The sequence below is a fragment of the Sprattus sprattus genome (genome assembly GCF_963457725.1).
Source record: "Sprattus sprattus genome assembly, chromosome: 11".
Lineage (NCBI taxonomy): Eukaryota > Metazoa > Chordata > Actinopteri > Clupeiformes > Clupeidae > Sprattus > Sprattus sprattus.
Window position 1 is genome coordinate 32,578,961 of NC_137909.1, and position 19,611 is coordinate 32,598,571.

A 19,611-nucleotide genomic window follows, 5' to 3' on the forward strand; every position below is an offset into this window, starting at 1 on the left:
AGCAGCAGTGAAAGCAGTTAAGTAGTGATATAAGTGAAGAATAAATCATTGTGACCAGACAGACAAGGTAACTTCATTATAATTATTAGTACAAATGTGATCACTTTTCAAATATGTAATTCTCAGATATGATGATTTATAAATGTTGCTTTATGTCTTCTCACTATACAGTCAAATCTTTCAAGAATAACATCACTGGTGAATCACTGTCCACTCTTTCTGATCCATTCATGTTTATTTTGGTCATGAAAGGAGCTGTGGGTTTCTCTCTCTCTTTAGGTACTCTCAGAACACTTCCTCACTTGTGTCCATGATTTATGTATGTATATGTATGTAGTGTGTGTATGTAGTGTAAGCGCGTCCTCAGCGAGTCTTAATGGCGGAAGGAACAGACATTTAATAAACTTTTTATCGTCAACCGTGCTTAATGTACATGCCCACATATTTATATGAGCTGATTAATCTTTGCTAGCGTGTGTGAAAGCATAAGGGTGCACACCTATCATTGACACCACGCCAAACATTCCACTACACACACAAGTTACCAATGTTTATAATCTCTGTTTTATTGTATAAATATTGCCCCGTCACATCACTGTAATTCCGTTGTCATTACACATATTCTATAATGATGTAAGTCAGTGTACCTACGTTGCTTGTTCACCAAACGATAAGCTGGGATGAGTGCTTGCCACCATTACATTTGTTTCCTGTATTAGGAAGTGCACTCCCGTCCTGGGACGCATATATGGTTTGGGCAGGTTCGCGAGGAACGTGGTTTCTCCCTTGCAAAATCAATTAAATCAATTATTTACGTTATGAGGTTTACAGTTGTCCATGTGATCTAAAACTGCCATCATCATTGTTGTGAAGCACTGATTGAGTTCAAATGATTATCGGTACCATTTTAACTTATTTTAAATGTTAAATGTGTATTTCATTTTACAAATGATTTTACCCATGTTTTACCCCGGTGTGAGCCTATGGTAGTTGAGCCAATTAGGGGTAGTTCAGCTAACAGGGTTGGCGAAGTAGTAGTGAGGGACTTATGTGGTGAGAACGTCTTTACGTAAGAGTTTGTTGGTGAGAAAGTTGATGCTCGGCTCAAGTGATTTCAGAAGCATGAGGCTGATGTCCTTGCACTGCATCAATATAGTGAACTGGTATACAACTTTGTACTATTGATTGTTGTATTGATTGTACATATACCATTTGTAAATATCTTTTTTTTTTTTTCATTTTTATCAGTATTTATGTCTATATATTTTTCACTGTGGATTATGCACTTGGTGTAGGTCAAATAAATGTACCAACTACAGAGCATTGTCTCACTGCTATCTTTGTGCCTTCACTTAAGACCCTCAACACGGATACCCTTTGACAAGTAGTTTATACTTTAGTCAAAACACATAGTAAAGCTGTTGTCACTTTTTTGTCATTTCTTTTACCAAGGCACTATAGAAAGAAGCACTCCATTTTAATATTGCACATGTTTAAAGTCAGGGGGCTCATGATAAGACGTGTGTTTAGCCGTTGTAGATTTGTTTATCTGGAGTCGACTGCACTACCATCTTCCCACTCTTACTCACCTCTTTGGTAGCAGCTTTTATTTTTTAATCTTTTTAGGTTTTCAGGGACAAAATCAAAGAATCAACTCACAATTAATCTTTCATCTGTTGCCCCTTGGCCAGATGTCTTTCTGATCTATTCATTGTTGTGAGTGGGGCAGTGGGTTGTCTCTCTTTAGTTACTCTCAGAACTCATCATTTGTGTCGATGATTTCTGCATGTGTATGTACTAGTTAATGCTTTATGTCAAAACACATTGTAAAGCTGTTATCAGTTGATAAATGAATATATCTGTTTATTTTTTTTGTCATTTATTTTATCAAGGCACTTTAGAACGAAGCAATTAATTTTTCACAAAGTCAGGGGGTCTCAGATGTTTGTTTAGCCGTTTAGATTTGTTTCTCTGGAGTCTACTGCACTACCAATCACCTCCCCACTCTTAGTCACCTCTTTGGTAGCTGCTTTTATCTTTGCCAGATGTTAAGTGTCCTAGGGAGGTGTGTGCTTTCACTACCTCTCCTCTCAGTGTCATTGCCTTCCTAATACCCTCTGGATGGGCTAGGTCTACACTTAAAGCCTTATACCCTCTGGATGGGCTAGGTCTACACTTAAAGCCTTATACTCTCTGGATGGGCTAGGACTACACTTAAAGCCTTATATCCTCTGGATCGGTCTACACTTAAAGCCTTATACCCTCTGGATGGGCTAGGTCTGCACTTAAAGCCTTATACCCTCTGGATGGGCTAGGTCTACACTTAAAGCCTTATACTCCCTGGATGGGCTAGGTCTGCACTTAAAGCCTTATACTCCCTGGATGGGCTAGGTCTACACTTAAAGCCCAGAGGGATGACTGACTGAGCACTTGATTGACACGCTGACTTGTTCCATGTAAAATAACATTCAAACTTTGAGTTCAAGTTCACAGTTATGATTTTAATTCTCACCTTAAAATCGAGACCATAAAAGTGTCCATACATCCAAACAGGCGCCTTAATGACACAGACCTTGAAGCGGTCAAAAGGCTTTGTGTGCTCCCTCTCCGTCCAGCAACACCTGTCACCTGCATGAATGTTCCCACCTATATTGTGTGAGCCCAATTAGGGTAGAGCGCCATCTAGTGTTCCAAACAAGATTTTAAACATGAACCACAATGGCTCCTACACCCCCACCTCCATGAATACAGGCCTCTGAAACATTTACTCATGGCTGGATCCCCCCCCCCAAACCAACATTGTGGCAGTTCCCATAACAGAGTATAAGACTGATACAAGTTCATGCAGGGTCAAGGCTATTGGTTGACACCCATTATTACGTTTAGGATGCTTTAACTTGGACTGTTTCAATGTCCAATCAGAGACACGGTTGGATCTGCTGAGTGAAACCTTCCTCTTTCCATGTATCACTGCAAGAATAAACCCTGTTTCATGATTGATCATTCTACAACTGAGTCTCCACCGATCTTTGGTATTACAAAATACTACCAACAATAGCCAGTACATTTCCCAGTATACAGACCATAACAAACATTAACACCTTACTGATACTGCTGGAGTCAAAATAATACAGGTAAGACCTCACAAGTAAAGGCTTTATTGTAAAAAGATTGTTTTGGTGTTATTAAACATGTGTGACCTTATAATCAGAACACTTAATTTCTGAAAGTATTATTACGAGTACCCAATTACGTAATTAAAATGTTGCAGGATAGAAACATGATATAAATATGACGATTTACAAGAGCCTCGAGGGTGGTGGTCAGATTCAGGCAGTTTGGTCATTCTACCATGCTCTGATTATTCACATTTTTAAGTTAAGAACCTGTTGATTAGAAAGTGCTAACAGAGAGACCTAAAAAAGATTAGGGGCTTTTGAGAAAACATTTGGGCCCAAGAAGCCACCAGCCAATCCAGAGTATAGACCCAGTGTGAAACATGTTTAATTAATATACCTGTGCATAATGACCCAGTGTGAAACATGTTTAATTAATATACCTGTGCATAATGACCCAGTGTGAAACATGTTTAATTAATATACCTGTGCATAATGACCCAGTGTGAAACATACAGACCAGAACAAACATTAACACCTTACTGATACAGCTGGAGTCAAAATAATAGAGGTAAGACCTCACAAGTAAAGGCTTTATTGTAAAAAGATTGTTTGGTGTTATTAAACATATGTGACCTTATAATCAGAACACTTTATTTCTTAAAGTATCATTACAAGTACAAAATTAATTAAAAGGCTGAAGGATAGAAACATGATATAAATATGACGATTTACAAGAGCCATGGTGGTGGTTGTCAGATTCAGGCAGTTTGGTGATTCTGCCATGCTCTGACTATTCAACATTTTTTAATTAAGAGCCCGTTTTTTATTTAAGAACCCATTTGCAGTTGATTGGAATGTGCTAACAGAGAGACCTTAAAAACCATTTGGGGCTTTTGAGAAAACATTTGGGCTTGAGCCCCAGAAGCCACCAGCCAATCCAGAGTATAGACCCAGTGTGAAACATGTTCAATTAATATACCTGTGCATAAAGACCCAGTGTGAAACATGATCAATTAATATACCTGTGCATAATGACCCAGTGTGAAACATGATCAATTAATATACCTGTGCATAATGACCCAGTGTGAAACATGTTTAATTAATATACCTGTGCATAATGACCCAGTGTGAAACATGTTTAATTAATATACCTGTGCATAATGACCCAGTGTGAAACATGTTTAATTAATATACCTGTGCATAATGTTACGCAGGTAAATTAGATTAGATTATTAGATTCAACTGTATTGTCATTGCAGAGTACAAGTACTGAGACAACGAAATACAGTAAGCAGCAGATGTTCAAGGTAAGTGATGTGTTGTCAAAATTAAACCCCATGTTAAAACAGTCAAGCCAAGATGGCAAATCGTTTATTTACACTAGCTTGTAATTTACAACTTATTTGACACGATATAAAAGTTTGAATAACAAGCCAGTTATGTGTTTACGTATCAGAATCAGAATCGTTTTTCTTGGCCAAGTAAGTTTACACATTCAAGGAATTTGACTCCGGGTTTAGTAGCTCTCAATGCAGAAGTATACAACACACAGTTTAGAATAAATTAAAATGAATACAATATAATAATTTGTAGTTAACTGTTCATTAGTGTGACGGGAAGGGGGAAGAAACTGTTCCTGTGTCTTGTGGTTTTGGTGTACAGTGTTCTCAAGCGCCCACCAGAGGGAGAAGTTGGAACAGGTTATGCCGACAGAGTGCTGTTGAGTATGGTGGGAGGGGTCAGTGATGGGCGGCTCCTCTTGAAGTCCACTATCATCTCAAAAGTTTTGAGCGAGTTCAGCTCCGGGTTGTTGCGACCACACCACAGGGCCAGCTGTTCGACTTCCCTCCTATATGCTCCATCTCGGATGAGGCTGATGACTGTTGTGTCGTCGTTGAACAGACGGGTCACCTGAGGGGCAGTCGTTGGTGTACTGAGGTGCAGAATTTGGCAAAACAAACACCCGTCCTGACTCTGGGTTCAGCAGAGCCTCAATAACAGGTCCGCTGCAGCTTCCCTACCTGAGCAGCTCCATGGTTGGGGTCCAGGAGCAGAACCATGGTTGGGGTAACAGGAGCAGCACCATGGTTGGGGTAACAGCCTTAGAGGTGCTGGTGTTCCTGTTGTGGCTGGTCCAGCCTTAGAGGTGCTGGTGTTCCTGTTGTGGCTGGTCCAGCCTTAGAGGTGCTGGTGTTCCTGTTTTGGCTGGTCCAGTCTTAGAGGTGCTGGTGTTCCTGTTCTGGCTGGTCAGTGGGTCATCCGTTAGTTTCCTAGGCCTAGGGGGAGGGGACTGGCCATAAACCCCGTCCGGGGGCTAACTCACCCTGCACCCAGACACAGCTCATCAAGGTCTACAGAAGTTCATGGCATTTTTCTCTCCGCTCCCAGATTTAGGATGTGTTTAACCACTACCCCCTCAGCAAAAATCACACACCCAGAAAACAAAGCGTTAAAATGTAAATAATTCCCTCAGCGTTTATTGGAGGTCACCCAAAACCAGTTTATCTTCAGTTTTACAGCATAAAAGATGCGTCCCTCGCGCCTAAATCTCGACTGACTCTAGTCGACAAACAGAGCGAGCCTCAAGTGATAAACCAGCAAGTAAGTATTTTAACCTTACATTACTAGACTTCTTTGTGGTTTAAATGTTTGTTTGCTTGTTTTAATGAATTTCCTTTCAGCTCCGATCCATCGTAACTAACGGGAGGTGTATGGCTGTGGCCGAAAAGATGTGCTCATAGAACCAGATGATTTTCGCGATGTCAATATTCATCAAAATGTCATTCTTAAAATGTTTTGGTCATACCTCATGTCATCATCAAACTTAAATCTTGCAGTTATGGAAATATGAGCCATTCTATTAATGACATAAATCCCACTGTTTCCTTTTGCATAAATGTGGGCTCTTTTACCTCAGATTATGATCCGTTTGGTGTGTGTGTGGGGCATGAGCGTGCGCGTTGTGTCACATGGTGTTGGCTGCAGACTTGTGCTTATGCAGAGGACATCAGTTGAGTAGGCAGTCCTTCAGTGTGGCCCAGTACATCAGTTGAGTAGGCAGTCCTTCAGTGTGGCACAGTACATCAGTTGAGTAGGCAGTCCTTCAGTGTGGCCCAGTACATCAGTTGAGTAGGCAGTCCTTCAGTGTGGCCCAGTACATCAGTTGAGTAGGCAGTCCTTCAATGTGGCCCAGTACACATTCGCGTTCACACTGCTAAAAGAATGCGGCCATATACGTCAGTGATCGGATCTCAATGAGTGTGTCCACACCTGTTCTCAGAGCTTTGGACACAGGTTGAGGTCTTTGATTTTGAGCACTTTTGCAGAGGCAAAAAGTTCAAACAGAATAAACTTTGAAGAAAAAAAAACTGGACTACATGACGTCTAAGAACAATAAACCTTATAACCAATAAACTTTAGGGTCCAAGGTTCAGTCCACAGTAAAAGAGCTCCACAAGGAGTTAATACACCGTCGAGAATATAGCCACTCACAGAGGAAGCCAAGAACAGAGGAGGAGCCACATAGAAGAAGAGCACCTGAGCAGTCACAAGGGCAGTCTCTCTGTGGCTAGTCTTGTGGACTCTGTTCTGGTGTTCTCTTTTGTGTAAGAATCTCAGCATCTTATTCAAGGACAAATACAAATACCCCAACCAAAACTCATGCACCAGTAACATGTCGTGCCGTTCCAGGTGATCACAACAAGATACAGGTAATTTTAATGAACATTACTTCTTAGTCAATTATTCAGTCAGTGGATTTAGCTGCTTGGTAAACTGAGCTGAGCAAAATGGCGCTGTATTCTCTGTATGGATATCAGGGCAGAGGCCACGAAGAAACAGAGGAAGATGTTGTTGGAGGAAGCGGGAAGAGAAGAATAGGGAGTAACTGAACAAGACACTGAAAAGGAGTCACTCTCGTATTGGTTTTTAGTCGTTGGTGAGAGCCAATAGTTACTTAAAGATGCCAAGCTTGCCTTCTTCCTGTTGGACTAGTTAGCCATCTTGCTATGTCATGAGTATGTCATGTGTTGCACTTGCTTGATGATTGGCTGTAGTAGGAGAGTTCGACTTTTTCATCATAAACATCCCTGTCAATATTATTTATGAAAGAATGAGACGTAGGCTGTAACCTTATTGTTGTCATCTTTGTCTCACAGAGATTTGTAGTTTTTCCAGATGCCCAAAGTCACCAACCTGTCCTGTCTCAGGCTGGCATATAAATAAATTAATCTCACATCAAAAAGTTTGACCAATCTTTGTCAATTCAATTCAATTCAACTTTATTTCGCCATGTATACAGATACTAGGAATTTAATTTGGTATTCTCCATGCAGGTTATAGCATCACAAAAACAGAACAACAAGACAAAACAGAACAACAATACAAGGACAGATAGTACCAGTATGAGCAAAATAATAAATAAGAATTGAGGTAGTGCAACCCTAGTAATGTTAAATAAAGTACTGTGAGGTGCCATAACGTTCATGTGTAAGAGCTGTTTATGAGGGCTATTGCTTGGGGGAAAAAAACTGTTGAGGTGACGTGATGTTTTTGGCATGATGGCCCTATATCGCCATCCAAAGGGGAGACGGTTAAAGAGACTGTTGGCAGGATGTGAGGGGTCTGCCGTGATCTTTGTTGCTTTCCTGCGGGATCTGGAGCTGTGAAGGTCCTTGATGGAGGGAAGGGGGCAGCCAATGATACGCTCTGCTGCCCATGCAACTCTTTGAAGCCTGGCCTTAGAGCCATGTAAGCACACTCTCTATGATAGCTTTTGATGATTGGGCTATTTTGGCACTGTAATGATGACAGAAGATTTGAAACAGAAAGGAACACGGCATAAATTAAGAAACTGATATCAAATGTCCGTAAACACTGGAGCCAGCTCGCTGGCACAGTGCTTGAGGGTAGCAGGTGACACCATGTCCGGCCCACACGCTCTCCTGGTGTTCTGGCCTTTGAAGAACCTCCGAACCTCATGCTCAGTGATGACCAGTGGAGCAGGTGAGGAGGTGGCCGGGGGAGGGGAGGCGGGATGATGAAGGGGGGGGTGCTTCATACCTTGTGAAGACTACATTGAACTGGTCTGGTAGATTTGGGTCGCTAGAGGTGGGGGCAATCTCACGCCAATAAGCCTTGGAGGTTTGCAACCTTGACAACCTACTCGGCTAGCTTGTAATTAGTTACACTCAATAAATCTATCAATTCAATTTTATATAGCGCTTCTCTATATACCCAAAGACGCTTTACAGAGTGGTCCGGTGCAGTCCATTCATTCAGACAGTCATACCAGTGGTGGTAAGCTACATCAGTAGCCACAGCTGCCCTGGGGAGAAAGGGTAATCTAATGAAATGTTGTTGGCTACATGCTTGATATACATTGGACAAACACTTAGAAAACAATGTATATGGCATTGATTCAGCGGAATAATAAAATGTCATTCTTATTTTATCGTTCACGATAAGTTATGTCAGCGATGTTACAAAAATTATATTTGTGATATTACTTTATCTTGTCACTCTAAATGCTTATTTGGCTTCTGCCGTTTTCTTCGCTGGTTCAATATCCTTCAGCTTGTCAACAAATACGCTTGTACTATTAAGGGTCTCCAAGTGCAACTGTATTTAAGACAGTGGAGTAAAAGTGAGCTTTATTCCTCAACTTTAGAGGGAGCTCAGTAGAAAAAAATACCAATTCTCGCAAAATGGGGCAAAGTTTAAATGTGACTGGAGCTCACCACTGAGCTATTCACTCATAATTTTTTCTACATGTCATTAAAGGTCACCACCAACTTCCAAGGGGTATTGTTTTGAAAAGCCAGATTATACTTTTATATTTTGCGCTCAACCACATAGGTTTTACAGTCCGTATTACAAAAAATGACCAAAAATGGAGGCAAATGGAGGAAAATATTATTTAGATGAATTGATAATGACAAATTCAGGGGTTAATGTGTGAGATGAGCACAAACACAGATAAGAACGGGACCATGATGAAAGAGAACGATATATTTGCCCTTAAGCTATTTGCATATTATTTACAATGATGGCTGTGCTGATACGGCAAGATCAGTGATAATGGAGAGGAGAATAACACTGGGTCATACTGTAACTCTACTGAGTGCTTTCAGAAGGCCTCTTCTTTAGTCGTTCAGTCATTTTATTCACTTTAGATGCTTTCAATCCTCATATGCAGCATATTTTGGTGTGGAGGGGAATCATTTTCACTGTTATGTACAATAAACCATTTTAATTGCATAAATGGGCCTCTTTCTAGAACCTAGAGTGTTTTGTCTACCTCTATAGCCCAACTTGTGATCTGTACATATTGTGTGTACCTTGTGATGTATGTTGGATTGAAAGTGATGAATGTGATGTTTGCCACCTGATGGATCGCCATCTGCCTTAAAACATCTCTACGCTATTTTTTATTTATTGTTAACATTTGTAGAATCCTTGAATCCACAAATATGTTTGTTCTTGTTTCAATTCAGAGACCAGACTGCACTGACACTTCACAAGACACAAGATTCAAGATCTCTCTGATTCAAGCACCATCATGACATCGTGAGTTACATAAGCACAGTTACAGGTTTAATAAAATGCTATCTTCTTGTTTTGTCACAAGCTGGCCACACATGAGTTGTAACTGAAAATAGGTTAAATATGGAAAATGAACCTAAGTACAAACTAAACAAAACCAAACAAGGTGGAAGCTGGATGGAGGTACGGAGTTTGTGAGCTGCATCTCCATGATGGCCCAACTTCACCCATCAGACTCCTGCAGGGATAGGCCAGAAGGTCATCAGACTGTGCAGGGATAGGCCAGAAGGTCATCACACTGTGCAGGGATAGGCCAGAAGGTCATCACACTGTGCATGGATAGGCCAGAAGGTCATCAGACTGTGCAGGGATAGGCCAGAAGGTCATCACACTGTGCAGGGATAGGCCAGAAGGTCATCACACTGTTTAAGCTTTATTGCTTTATTGGGCAATCCAATGAGGTTACAGTAACCTTGATATGATGTAACAAAGGCATGAATGAGGGTCTCTGCAACAGAGTCAGGAGGTGATGGCTGGCGTCTGGAGATTTTCTTTAGGTGGAGGAAAGAAGATTTGGGCCCAATCTCAATACTTCCCCTTACCCCTTATCTTCCCCCTTACCCTTGAAATTGTGCGTTCATGTGAGAGCTAGTGGTGTCTCAATACCTAACTTGATCAAGATTAAGGGATAAGATTGAGTGCTATGTACCCCTTATTTTTAAGATCATTTGAGAGCTCACTTGCTCCTCCAAGGGCTATCCCAGAGCACATAGTGAAACCAGTTCGGGAATTTTCAAAAAAACATGGCGGCTTGAAGCGAGGAATATTTTACATGAATAAAGCTATCTACACAACTTTTTATATGTTTATAATGACTCGGTTTGATCTGAAATGTGCTACACGAACGATGCATAGTATTGTGGGTCTTATCTGAAGCTTTCAAACGGAAGTTTTAGGATACAATTAGCGCGTATACCACCACTCCATTGGCTTATATGGTAGCTTGCCAGCTAGAGTCTACATACACTACATGTAAGTATTTTTGGCCTATAATTAATTTAAAAATGACGACAGTCTTGTTTCGTGCTCTACACAGTTGTATATATATATATTTGCAACCATGTTCTTCATTAGACTTTTTTTTTAATCGCTAGTTTCATAGCTCATACAGTCACGCATGACGTACCCAAAACCAAGTGGCGTCTCATTTCATAGGGGAAAGTTTTCAGCCCTTAGCCCTTACACTTGCAAGTGCTAGGGTTAAGACAAGACAAAGACAAAGCAAAAGGGGCAAGGGGAAGAATCGAGATTCGGCCTTGGTGATGGATTTTAAATGTAGTTCAAATGTAGGTGTGGAATCAAATATAATGCTCAGGTTGTTGTTGGTACAAGTGGAATTTGTTCATAGTGTGATTTAAAGAGGAATTAGGGTTAGGAACTTGCATGTTGTTTTATGAGGAACTTGCGTGTTGTTTTATGAGGAACTTGCGTGAATGGTCAACGCCTCTCCTCCAATCAATCACTGTAACTGTAGCCTGATGTCACCTGAACTACGCCCCTGACATAGTGGACAAGACCCCAAGTAACACAGAACACACTTTTCTTTTTTTTTTACTTTTTTTATGTTTGTTCTTGTTTCAATCCAGAGACCAGGCTGCACTGACACTTCGCAAGACACAAGATAACTCGGTTTCGGACAGCATCATGGCATCGTGAGTAACATAAGCACAGCTACAGATTTAACAAAAAAAGAGAACTTTAAATGTAACATGAAACTGGGTAGAGCCAGAGAGGGTTGATGTGATACCAGGGTGACTGGCAGGCTGTCCAGGGATTTATTGGGCAATCCAATGCGGTAACAGTAGCTCTTATATGATTTTAAATGTAGTTCAAATGTAAGTGTGGAATCAAATATAATGCTCAGGTTGTTGTTGGTACAAGTGGAATTCGTTCATAACGTGATTTAATGAGGAACTTGCATCTACGCCTCTCCTCCAATCAATCACTGTAACTGTAGCGTGATGTCACCTGAACTACGCCCCTGACATAGTGGACAAGACCCCAAGTCACACAGAACACACTTTTCTTTTTTTACTCTGTAAGCTGCTACTCTATCCCTCCCTGTTCTCAAAGGCAATACAGAAATAGTCAAATAAAATATATTATAAACTTTAAATGCATTCTTAGTGTAAAATGTAACATTGCAAGTGCAGATGCAGATGCAACGTTTGTTACACTTTCGTGCCTTTAGTGGACTAGACTCATATTTTGACAGTTTGGACATGGTCATAAACACTCACACACACACACACACACACACACACACACACACACACACACACACACACACACACACATAACATCACGCCTGTGTGGATGGGTCATAACATCACACACACACACACACACACACACACACACACCCACACACACACACACACCCATAACATCACTCCTGTGTGGATGGGTCATAACATCACGCCTGTAACCTGAATGTTGAGGGCTGAAAAGCAGAAAACACCATATGGTTTGGTCATAGTACTCTATAAACGTGATAGTGGTATTAATTAGTTCTCAACAGCCAGAGTATCATTCCAGGCTCCAAAACACATCACATTAGATTTGATTTGATGTGTTTTTTTATTATAAATACAAAACAGGTTCAAATAATATCTACTGAAAGTGTAAATCAAAATTGAGCAAATTTGTACTTTTGCTTTTCAGGACTAGTAACACCTCATCCAAATTCGATGACATCATCTCCAAAAGTGTTCTGATCCCTTCAGGATCTCCTCGTGTCTACCAGCTGAGACCAAAGAAAAAGATGTTTGAAACTTTGAAAATAATGACTCTTGGTGAAAAAAATGTGGGAAAGCTCAATAAAACCATCTTCTTTGTTGGTGAAACAGGAGCAGGAAAATCTACTCTGATCAATGCTCTGGCCAACTATGCCATGGGAGTGAAGTGGGAGGATAACCTCCAGTTTGAGCTCATTAAGGTCGAGGAGACGGATACATCAGAATGTCAAACATCAGATGTTATCGTGTACGAGATCTTTGGTTATGAAGATGAAACTCTTCCCTTCTCTCTGACCCTCATCGATACACCTGGATTTGGAGACACCCACGGGGTCGAAAAAGATGCTATCGTCAGTCAGCAATTATATGATTTGCTTCAATCAGACGATGGAGTTATTGAAGTTAATGCAGTGGCTCTGGTACTGAAGGCAACAGATAATCGACTGACTGACCGACTTATGTACATCCTTGATTCTTTGATGTCTTTGTTTGGAAAAGACATAGAGGACAACATCGTAGCTCTCATTACACACTCAAGTGGTAGACCACCTAAAAATGTTCTTAAATTTCTTGAAACTGTTCAAATTAAGTGTGCCAAAAATGACAAGGATCAGCCTCCTAACTTCCTGTTTGATAACTGCCTGACCGAAGATCGAAGAGAGGACAAAGGTGCCTTAAAATCGGCTCATGAAACTTCAATGAGAGGAATGAGAGAGTTTGCAGGCTTTCTGGCAAAAATAGAACCTCGAAGACTGGGGAAAACTCGTGAGGTTCTGAAGGAGCGCATCAGACTGACTGCCTGCATCCAAAACTTGAAAGAAAGAATCAGACTGTCTGAACAGAAACAGAAAGAAATCACGCAGATTCAGGAAGCTCTGGAGAAACATCAACAAGAGATGAAGGACAATGAGATGTTCACTGTAGAAGTTGACGAAGCCTACAAAGAAAAACAATCTATCCCTTCTAGTGGGGAGTGGGGTTTGGGTTTGTTTAATGATGGAGCTACCTGCTGTACTGTCTGTGAAGAGAACTGTCACTATCCTGGATGCACAAAGGCCAAGAGTGCTGAAAATTGTGATGTCATGAAAGAAGGCTGCTGTACTAAATGTACCAACAAGTGTGCAGTGTCAGATCATGTGAAAGACAACTGGATCTGGGTGACTAAGACAAGGAAAGTTCAGAAGAGCAACGAACAGCTTAAAAATAAATATGAAACAGAGGCTAAGACAAAGTCGACACTTTTGGAAACTCTTGACAAGGAAATGGAAGACCTGAGGGCAGGGTGGTTACCGGTGCTTGAAGAGGCCTACCAACATGTTGTCAAACTGGATCAGATCGCCCTGAATCGTCATTCACTGTCCACTCAGGTCCACCTGGACTTCCTGATTGAGAAGATGACGGAGATAGGAGATTCAGAGAAGGTCCAGAAACTGGAGGAGATGAACAGTCATGAGGATAACAGATGTCTGGCAGCAATGCGGTACTTTGCTGGAGCAGCAGTGAAAGCAGTTAAATAGTGATGTAAGAGAAGATTGTCATTGTGACCAGACAGACAAGATTACTTCATTATAATTATTAGTATAAATGTGATAACTTTTTAAATATCAAATATGAAATTCTCAGATTTATAAATGTTGCTTTATGTCTTTCACTATACAGTCAAATCTTACAATATTAACATCACTGGTGATCATTGTCCATTCTTTCTGATCCATTCATGGTTATTTTGGTGGTGAAAGGAATTGTTGGTTTCCTTTAGTTTCTTCCTCAGTTGTGATGATTTTTGCATGTGCATGTATATGTAGTAGTTAATACTTTAGTCAAAACACATTGTAAAGCTGTTATCAGCTGATAAATAAATATATTTGTTCACTTTTTTGTCATTTCTTTTACCAAGGCACTATAAAAAGAAGCACTCCATTTTAATATTGCACATTTTTAAACTCATGATAAGACGTTGGTTTAGTATTTATAGATTTCTTTCTCTGGAGTCGACTGCACTACCCTTCATCTTCCCACTCTTACTCACCTCTTTGGTAGCTGCTTTGATTTTGAATCTTTTTTGTTTTTCAGGGACAAAATCAAATTAATCAGCTCACAATTAATGTCTGTTAGCCAAATGGCTATTTTGTCATCTGTTGCCCATTGGCCAGATGTGAAGTGTCCTGAAGGTGTGTGTTCACTACCTCTCCTCTCAGGGTCAGTTCATTCCTTACACTCCCTGGATGGGCTAGGTCTACACTTAAAGCCCAGAGGGATTGCTGACAGAGCACTTGATTGACACGCTGACTTGTTCCACGTAAAATAACGTTTAAACTTTGAGTTCAAGTTCACACTTATGGTATTTTATTTCTCATCATAAAGGTGTCCATACATCCAAAAAGGCACTTTAATGACTCAATGTAACAGACCTTTGGCCATACAATGTAGCGCTCAAAAGGTTGTGTGTGCTCCCTCTCCGTCCAGCAACACCTGACACCTGCATGAATGTTCCCACCCTCAGTATATTGTGTGAACCCAATTAGGGTAGAACGCCATCTAGTGTCCCAAACCAAATTAAAAATGAGAATGATCAGAGCATGGTAGAATGACCAAACTGTCAGGACTTTGGGCAGCGATTGCCATAAGTTGCCACTTTGGCGGCATCTGGTGGCCAAAAGGACTTTGTGATTTCCGTGTTTGTTATATGTCCTCATGTGCTTCTGTTGTGATTGTGTGTCCACTTGTGCTTTTGTTGTGATTGTGTGCCCTCACCTGTTTCCAATTGTGTGCTCTCGCCAGTTTCCCTCTGTGTGTCCTCACCTGTCCTGTATTGCCACTTTCCTTGATTAGCCTGGAGTTAAATACCTGGCTAGTTTCCCTGCTCGCTCTCTGGTCGTTGGATTGTTTTTTGTCCCCATGCGTTTTTGGTTGTGCTCTCAAGCACGTAGTCTTGCTGCAGCTCTCAAGCTGCTTCTTGTCTTTGTGACATTGTCTACATTTAGTATATTATTTAGTTGATGCTTTTTGCTGTTCTTTTGTGTTTTTGGAGTTTCTCCGGTGGAAGTATCTTTTGTGTTTTTGAAAATAAAAAGAAACTAAACTCCAAACGACATCCTGCAACTGGGTCCTGTCTGTAGACCACTGGGTTAAGCGCTGGTTCCCCAAACCCAACATCTCGGGTTCAATCCCTGAGAAGAACCCTGACACAAACTGCCTAAATCTGACCACCATCCCCAAAGCTCTTGTAAATCATATGATATAAATATGATGATTTACAAGAGCCTTGGGGGTGGTGGTCTTTATTGTGAAAAGATTGCTCTAGCAGTATTACTGGTACACAATTAATTAAAATGCTGCAGGATTTTAATTGATTGTGTACCAGTAATACTGCTATTAGAGTGTTCTGATTACAAGATCACAAATGTTTAATAACACCAAACAATCTTTTCACAATAAAGCCTTTACTATTGAGGTCTTACCTCTATTATTTTGACTCCAGCAGTATCAGTCAGGTGTTAATTCTGTTGATTGGAATGGGCTAACAGAGAGACCTTAAAAAAGATTTGGGGCTTTTAAGAAAACATTTGGGCTTGAGCTCCAGAAGCCACCAGCCAATCCAGAGTAGAGACCCGGTGTGACGAATCCCTTTGGGCTCGCCAGCTCTTCCTATTTTGTCTGCGTGTATGCGTGTGTGTGAATGCATATGTGTGTGATCTGAGTGCGTACGTGCTTGTGTGGCTGTTTTCACTCTGTCTTCCAGCTGCCCATAATCAACCACCTGGGGGGCGTGTCCGTGTCCTATAAGAACCCTGCACTCCCTGAACTCAGGGAGCAAGGGAACACACTGACTGTTTCGAGCGTTGTTACTGTGACTGGAACTTTGTGAAATAAATCACTGTATATAAGAAACTTTCCGGTGTTCTCTGATTTCTTGTAATGTGCCTAAGAGCCGGGTCGCTACACCCAGTATGGAACATGTTAAATCAATACACCTGTGCATAATGTTACGCAGGTATATTGAGCAGCAGACGCTCAAGGTAGGTGAAGTATTGTCAAAAATAGACCCCATGTGAAATAAACAGTCAGGGCCTCGTTTCCCGATAACGACGTATCTTAACGGCCTACGTGGATTTTGGCGACATCGTAGACTCAATAACACGTTCTACTTACGAGCGTTTCCCGAACATCATCTTAAAGTCAAGTGCACGAGCGCAACGTGCACGAGTTCTTAAGTATCTCTTAGGAGCTGTTTACGTCATGTTAACCTGTTTACGTTAATTGCTGTGAAATTAGCTAGCCTATGCATGCATCGAACGTGCACTGTGCACTGAATTCGGGGCGGGGATAGTAACGCCATCTCCAGCAGAGTATTTAAACTGTGTTCCCATTGTAAGGACATTTATTACGATCTGTCTGAGAGTGGGCTGTCAAAGCTAGCATCATCGAAGTCATACAGTACAGTAGGCTACATACATTCAATAAAATTAACCTACATTTGAGTCCAACTGCATGACCATTCTTACCCTACACTTACCCTTACAATAAAGAAGTGATCCTATTTCAACCATAACTTAATTTTAAATCATTTCTTTCTTTATGACATTTAGTTTATAGTTTAGACAGCAACGTTGACATCTATATTCAACTGCATCCACTACATAATCTCAAACTTTATTTGTTGGTAACTCTCCAAAAAGGCTACCATTAACACATTTCTTAATGAAAAGGAAACATGCATCACAATAATACTTCAGTGTAACCTGTACCTATGTGGAGTGCAAATATGTCTTGCCATTACACTACCCAACAGCTCTATGTCTGCTAACACTACAGAATGCATAATTCCTACGGGCACTGCACTAGTTTTGTATAGCCTAATCTTTATTTTCAAATACTCAATATTCTTTATTTCTATTTTGATGGGAATAGGCAGGTGAAACAATGACATTCTCATGATGTGCTATACACAGAAACATCGTTTGGATTTCTTCTATAATAGGCCGAACAACGCCCCTGGTGGATTGCATTGCTAAGTGTTAAGTTACTACTGGATTGCATCGCTAAGTGTGAAGTTACTACTGGTCCTGACCACACGTAGAATTCTTCTCAACAAAAGATAAACTTAAGCTAAGTGCCGTGTCGGGAAACCGGTCTGCAACGTAGGATTCCTCTTACGAACGATTTCAAGTTCTTTTTAGGCTAAGTGCGCGTTCGGGAAACGAGGCCCAGGCCAAGATGGCAATTTGATTATTTATACTAGCCCCCTCCAATGCAACAACTCTCAAAACTACGACATGGATGGATCGTGAATGGTCGCAAACAACCCCCAAACAGGTCCTGGTATAAAAATACAAATGTATCCTTTAAAGCACTAATACACTCACACATCCCTACTTACGACCCACGCAGATACCAACACACACACGGAATATAAAAAAATATAGAAATTACTGTTTAAGAGAGTATGTTGAGAGAGAGAGAGACAAAAAGAAAGAGATGCAATTATGTTTCTGTTAATATGTAGCCTACACAAATATGTTCTAAATCAGTATAGAAATGTTAAAAATCTTTCTTTGTTTTGTTATTGTTGTTATATTGGAATTGCTATAGTTTGTTATGCTATTTTTGTATTTATAATTGTTAATTAAAGTTAAATTTTTAAACGGACCACCAGTTTTGAATTTGCGTTTCTTTTCAGGCACATTTGGCCGGGACGGAGCCAACTCTCAGCCAGATCAGTTTGGCAGTGTGAGTCAGATCTAGGCCAGGGCAAATTATTTGGGCCAGTTTTGGGCCGAAGTCCCAGTCAGAATTTGGCCAGTACTGAAGCGAGGGTGTGGCCCAGAGGTGGTTTTGGGCATTTGTTAAGCTCTCCATGTGGGCCTTAATCATTAGTTAATAATCAAAACTAGGCTTTCATAAGCCCAAAAAAAAAATATTAATTCTTTCATCTTCTGCTTTTTTGTTCCCTCCCCCCTCCCATTACCCGATATTGAGGGGACCTCTAGCGAATCAAATGTCTGGAGTAGTTGCCTGTTGACATGGCAACCAGCACTCCTACCGGATGACCAAAAATGAAACTGGGATTTAACTCACCGCTAGACGGGGCGCAGTTTAATGGGGAAAGGCGCTGAATTCAAACGTTTGTGCAATGGAGGACACAGACTGCCTCTCGAAACGTCCATAAGTATTCAACCCTCAGTCCGCCTCCTTTTTGTCGTCTTGGGCAGGCTGACTCCGAGCCTACCCTGTTTTCTAGAAGGAGATGTGCGCTGCGATTTAACTTTATTTTGCCTGGCATGCAGAGGCGTGGCTCACGCGCCGGACCGCCAAGAGGTTCACGTATGAAGTGATGTTGTTCAAGTTTAAACATTCCGTGCGTCCTTTTCATCCAAACCCAAAGTATTTCAGTAACTAGTTAGTCATATGGGCTTATCGATATCGTTGGGCTTTACGATCCTCAAGTGTTTCAGACAGAAGAGGATGTTTATCGCACCCCCTCCGCCAACTAGCCTGCTCGGTACTGACGAGTCACTGTGGAGGTCATTAAACGTGAGGATTGCGCTGAATGTTTGGAACTTTCGTCCCCTTCGTCTGTAATTTTTATTTTATTTCATAAAACTGACGACACACTTCATGGACAGAACATCAGCCATCTATTCCATTGCATGCCTCATCTTGGTAAGTCTAAACTGAATGTATTGCAGAGCAACCTGTCTTGATATTTTGTGTGTGACATGGGGTTTTGAGTGTTGCTGCCGATATTTGTGGTCATGAAATATATGGGCCATTCTACCGAATTGATGCAAAGTCACGTCGGATATATTTTGAATTTTTTTATGGTTTATTCCCAAAACTTTGTCCATATGTATATTGTACCATATCTAAAGTTCACATATCTAGTAAAAGAACAGTCAAGTTTTATATTGTATTTTCAGAATGTGTTGGAATGTTTTTCCTCTTCCAAAAAATGTCACTACCGAAACATCACATTTACTATAGTAAAAAAGTATTATTATTGACCTGTTCAGATTGTGTTTCCTTCCCTTCTCTGAAGAGTATTTTTACAAATATTTCTTGAAGGTTTTCACAATGAAATCCATAGAAATGAATTTTTTACCAAATTTTCAAGTTCAATTTATCTGTTTCGGTAGTGACTGCACTGTTTC

The 19,611-nt window shown here is 40.8% G+C and overlaps 2 protein-coding genes across 2 annotated transcripts in view; both read left to right on the forward strand.

Annotated features, from left to right (window-relative positions):
* Positions 1-6,907: 6,907 nt before the first annotated feature.
* On the forward strand, positions 6,908-13,977 carry LOC308372480 (uncharacterized protein; the record flags this gene model as incomplete). Its single annotated transcript, XM_080847634.1, has 3 exons — positions 6,908-7,001; positions 8,084-8,123; positions 12,387-13,977. 3 exons carry the CDS (start codon positions 6,908-6,910, stop codon positions 13,975-13,977), a joined length of 1,725 nt encoding a protein of 574 aa, XP_080703760.1.
* Positions 13,978-16,443: 2,466 nt separating this feature from the next.
* The window catches only part of ptprq (protein tyrosine phosphatase receptor type Q), a gene marked incomplete at both ends in the record, with an annotated part of 82,993 nt that continues 79,825 nt past the window's right edge, over positions 16,444-19,611 (forward strand). Inside the window, one exon of the mRNA XM_080847635.1 lies at positions 16,444-16,479. Within this exon, the coding sequence (XP_080703761.1) occupies positions 16,444-16,479 (36 nt within the window). The remainder of the gene's footprint in view (positions 16,480-19,611) is intronic.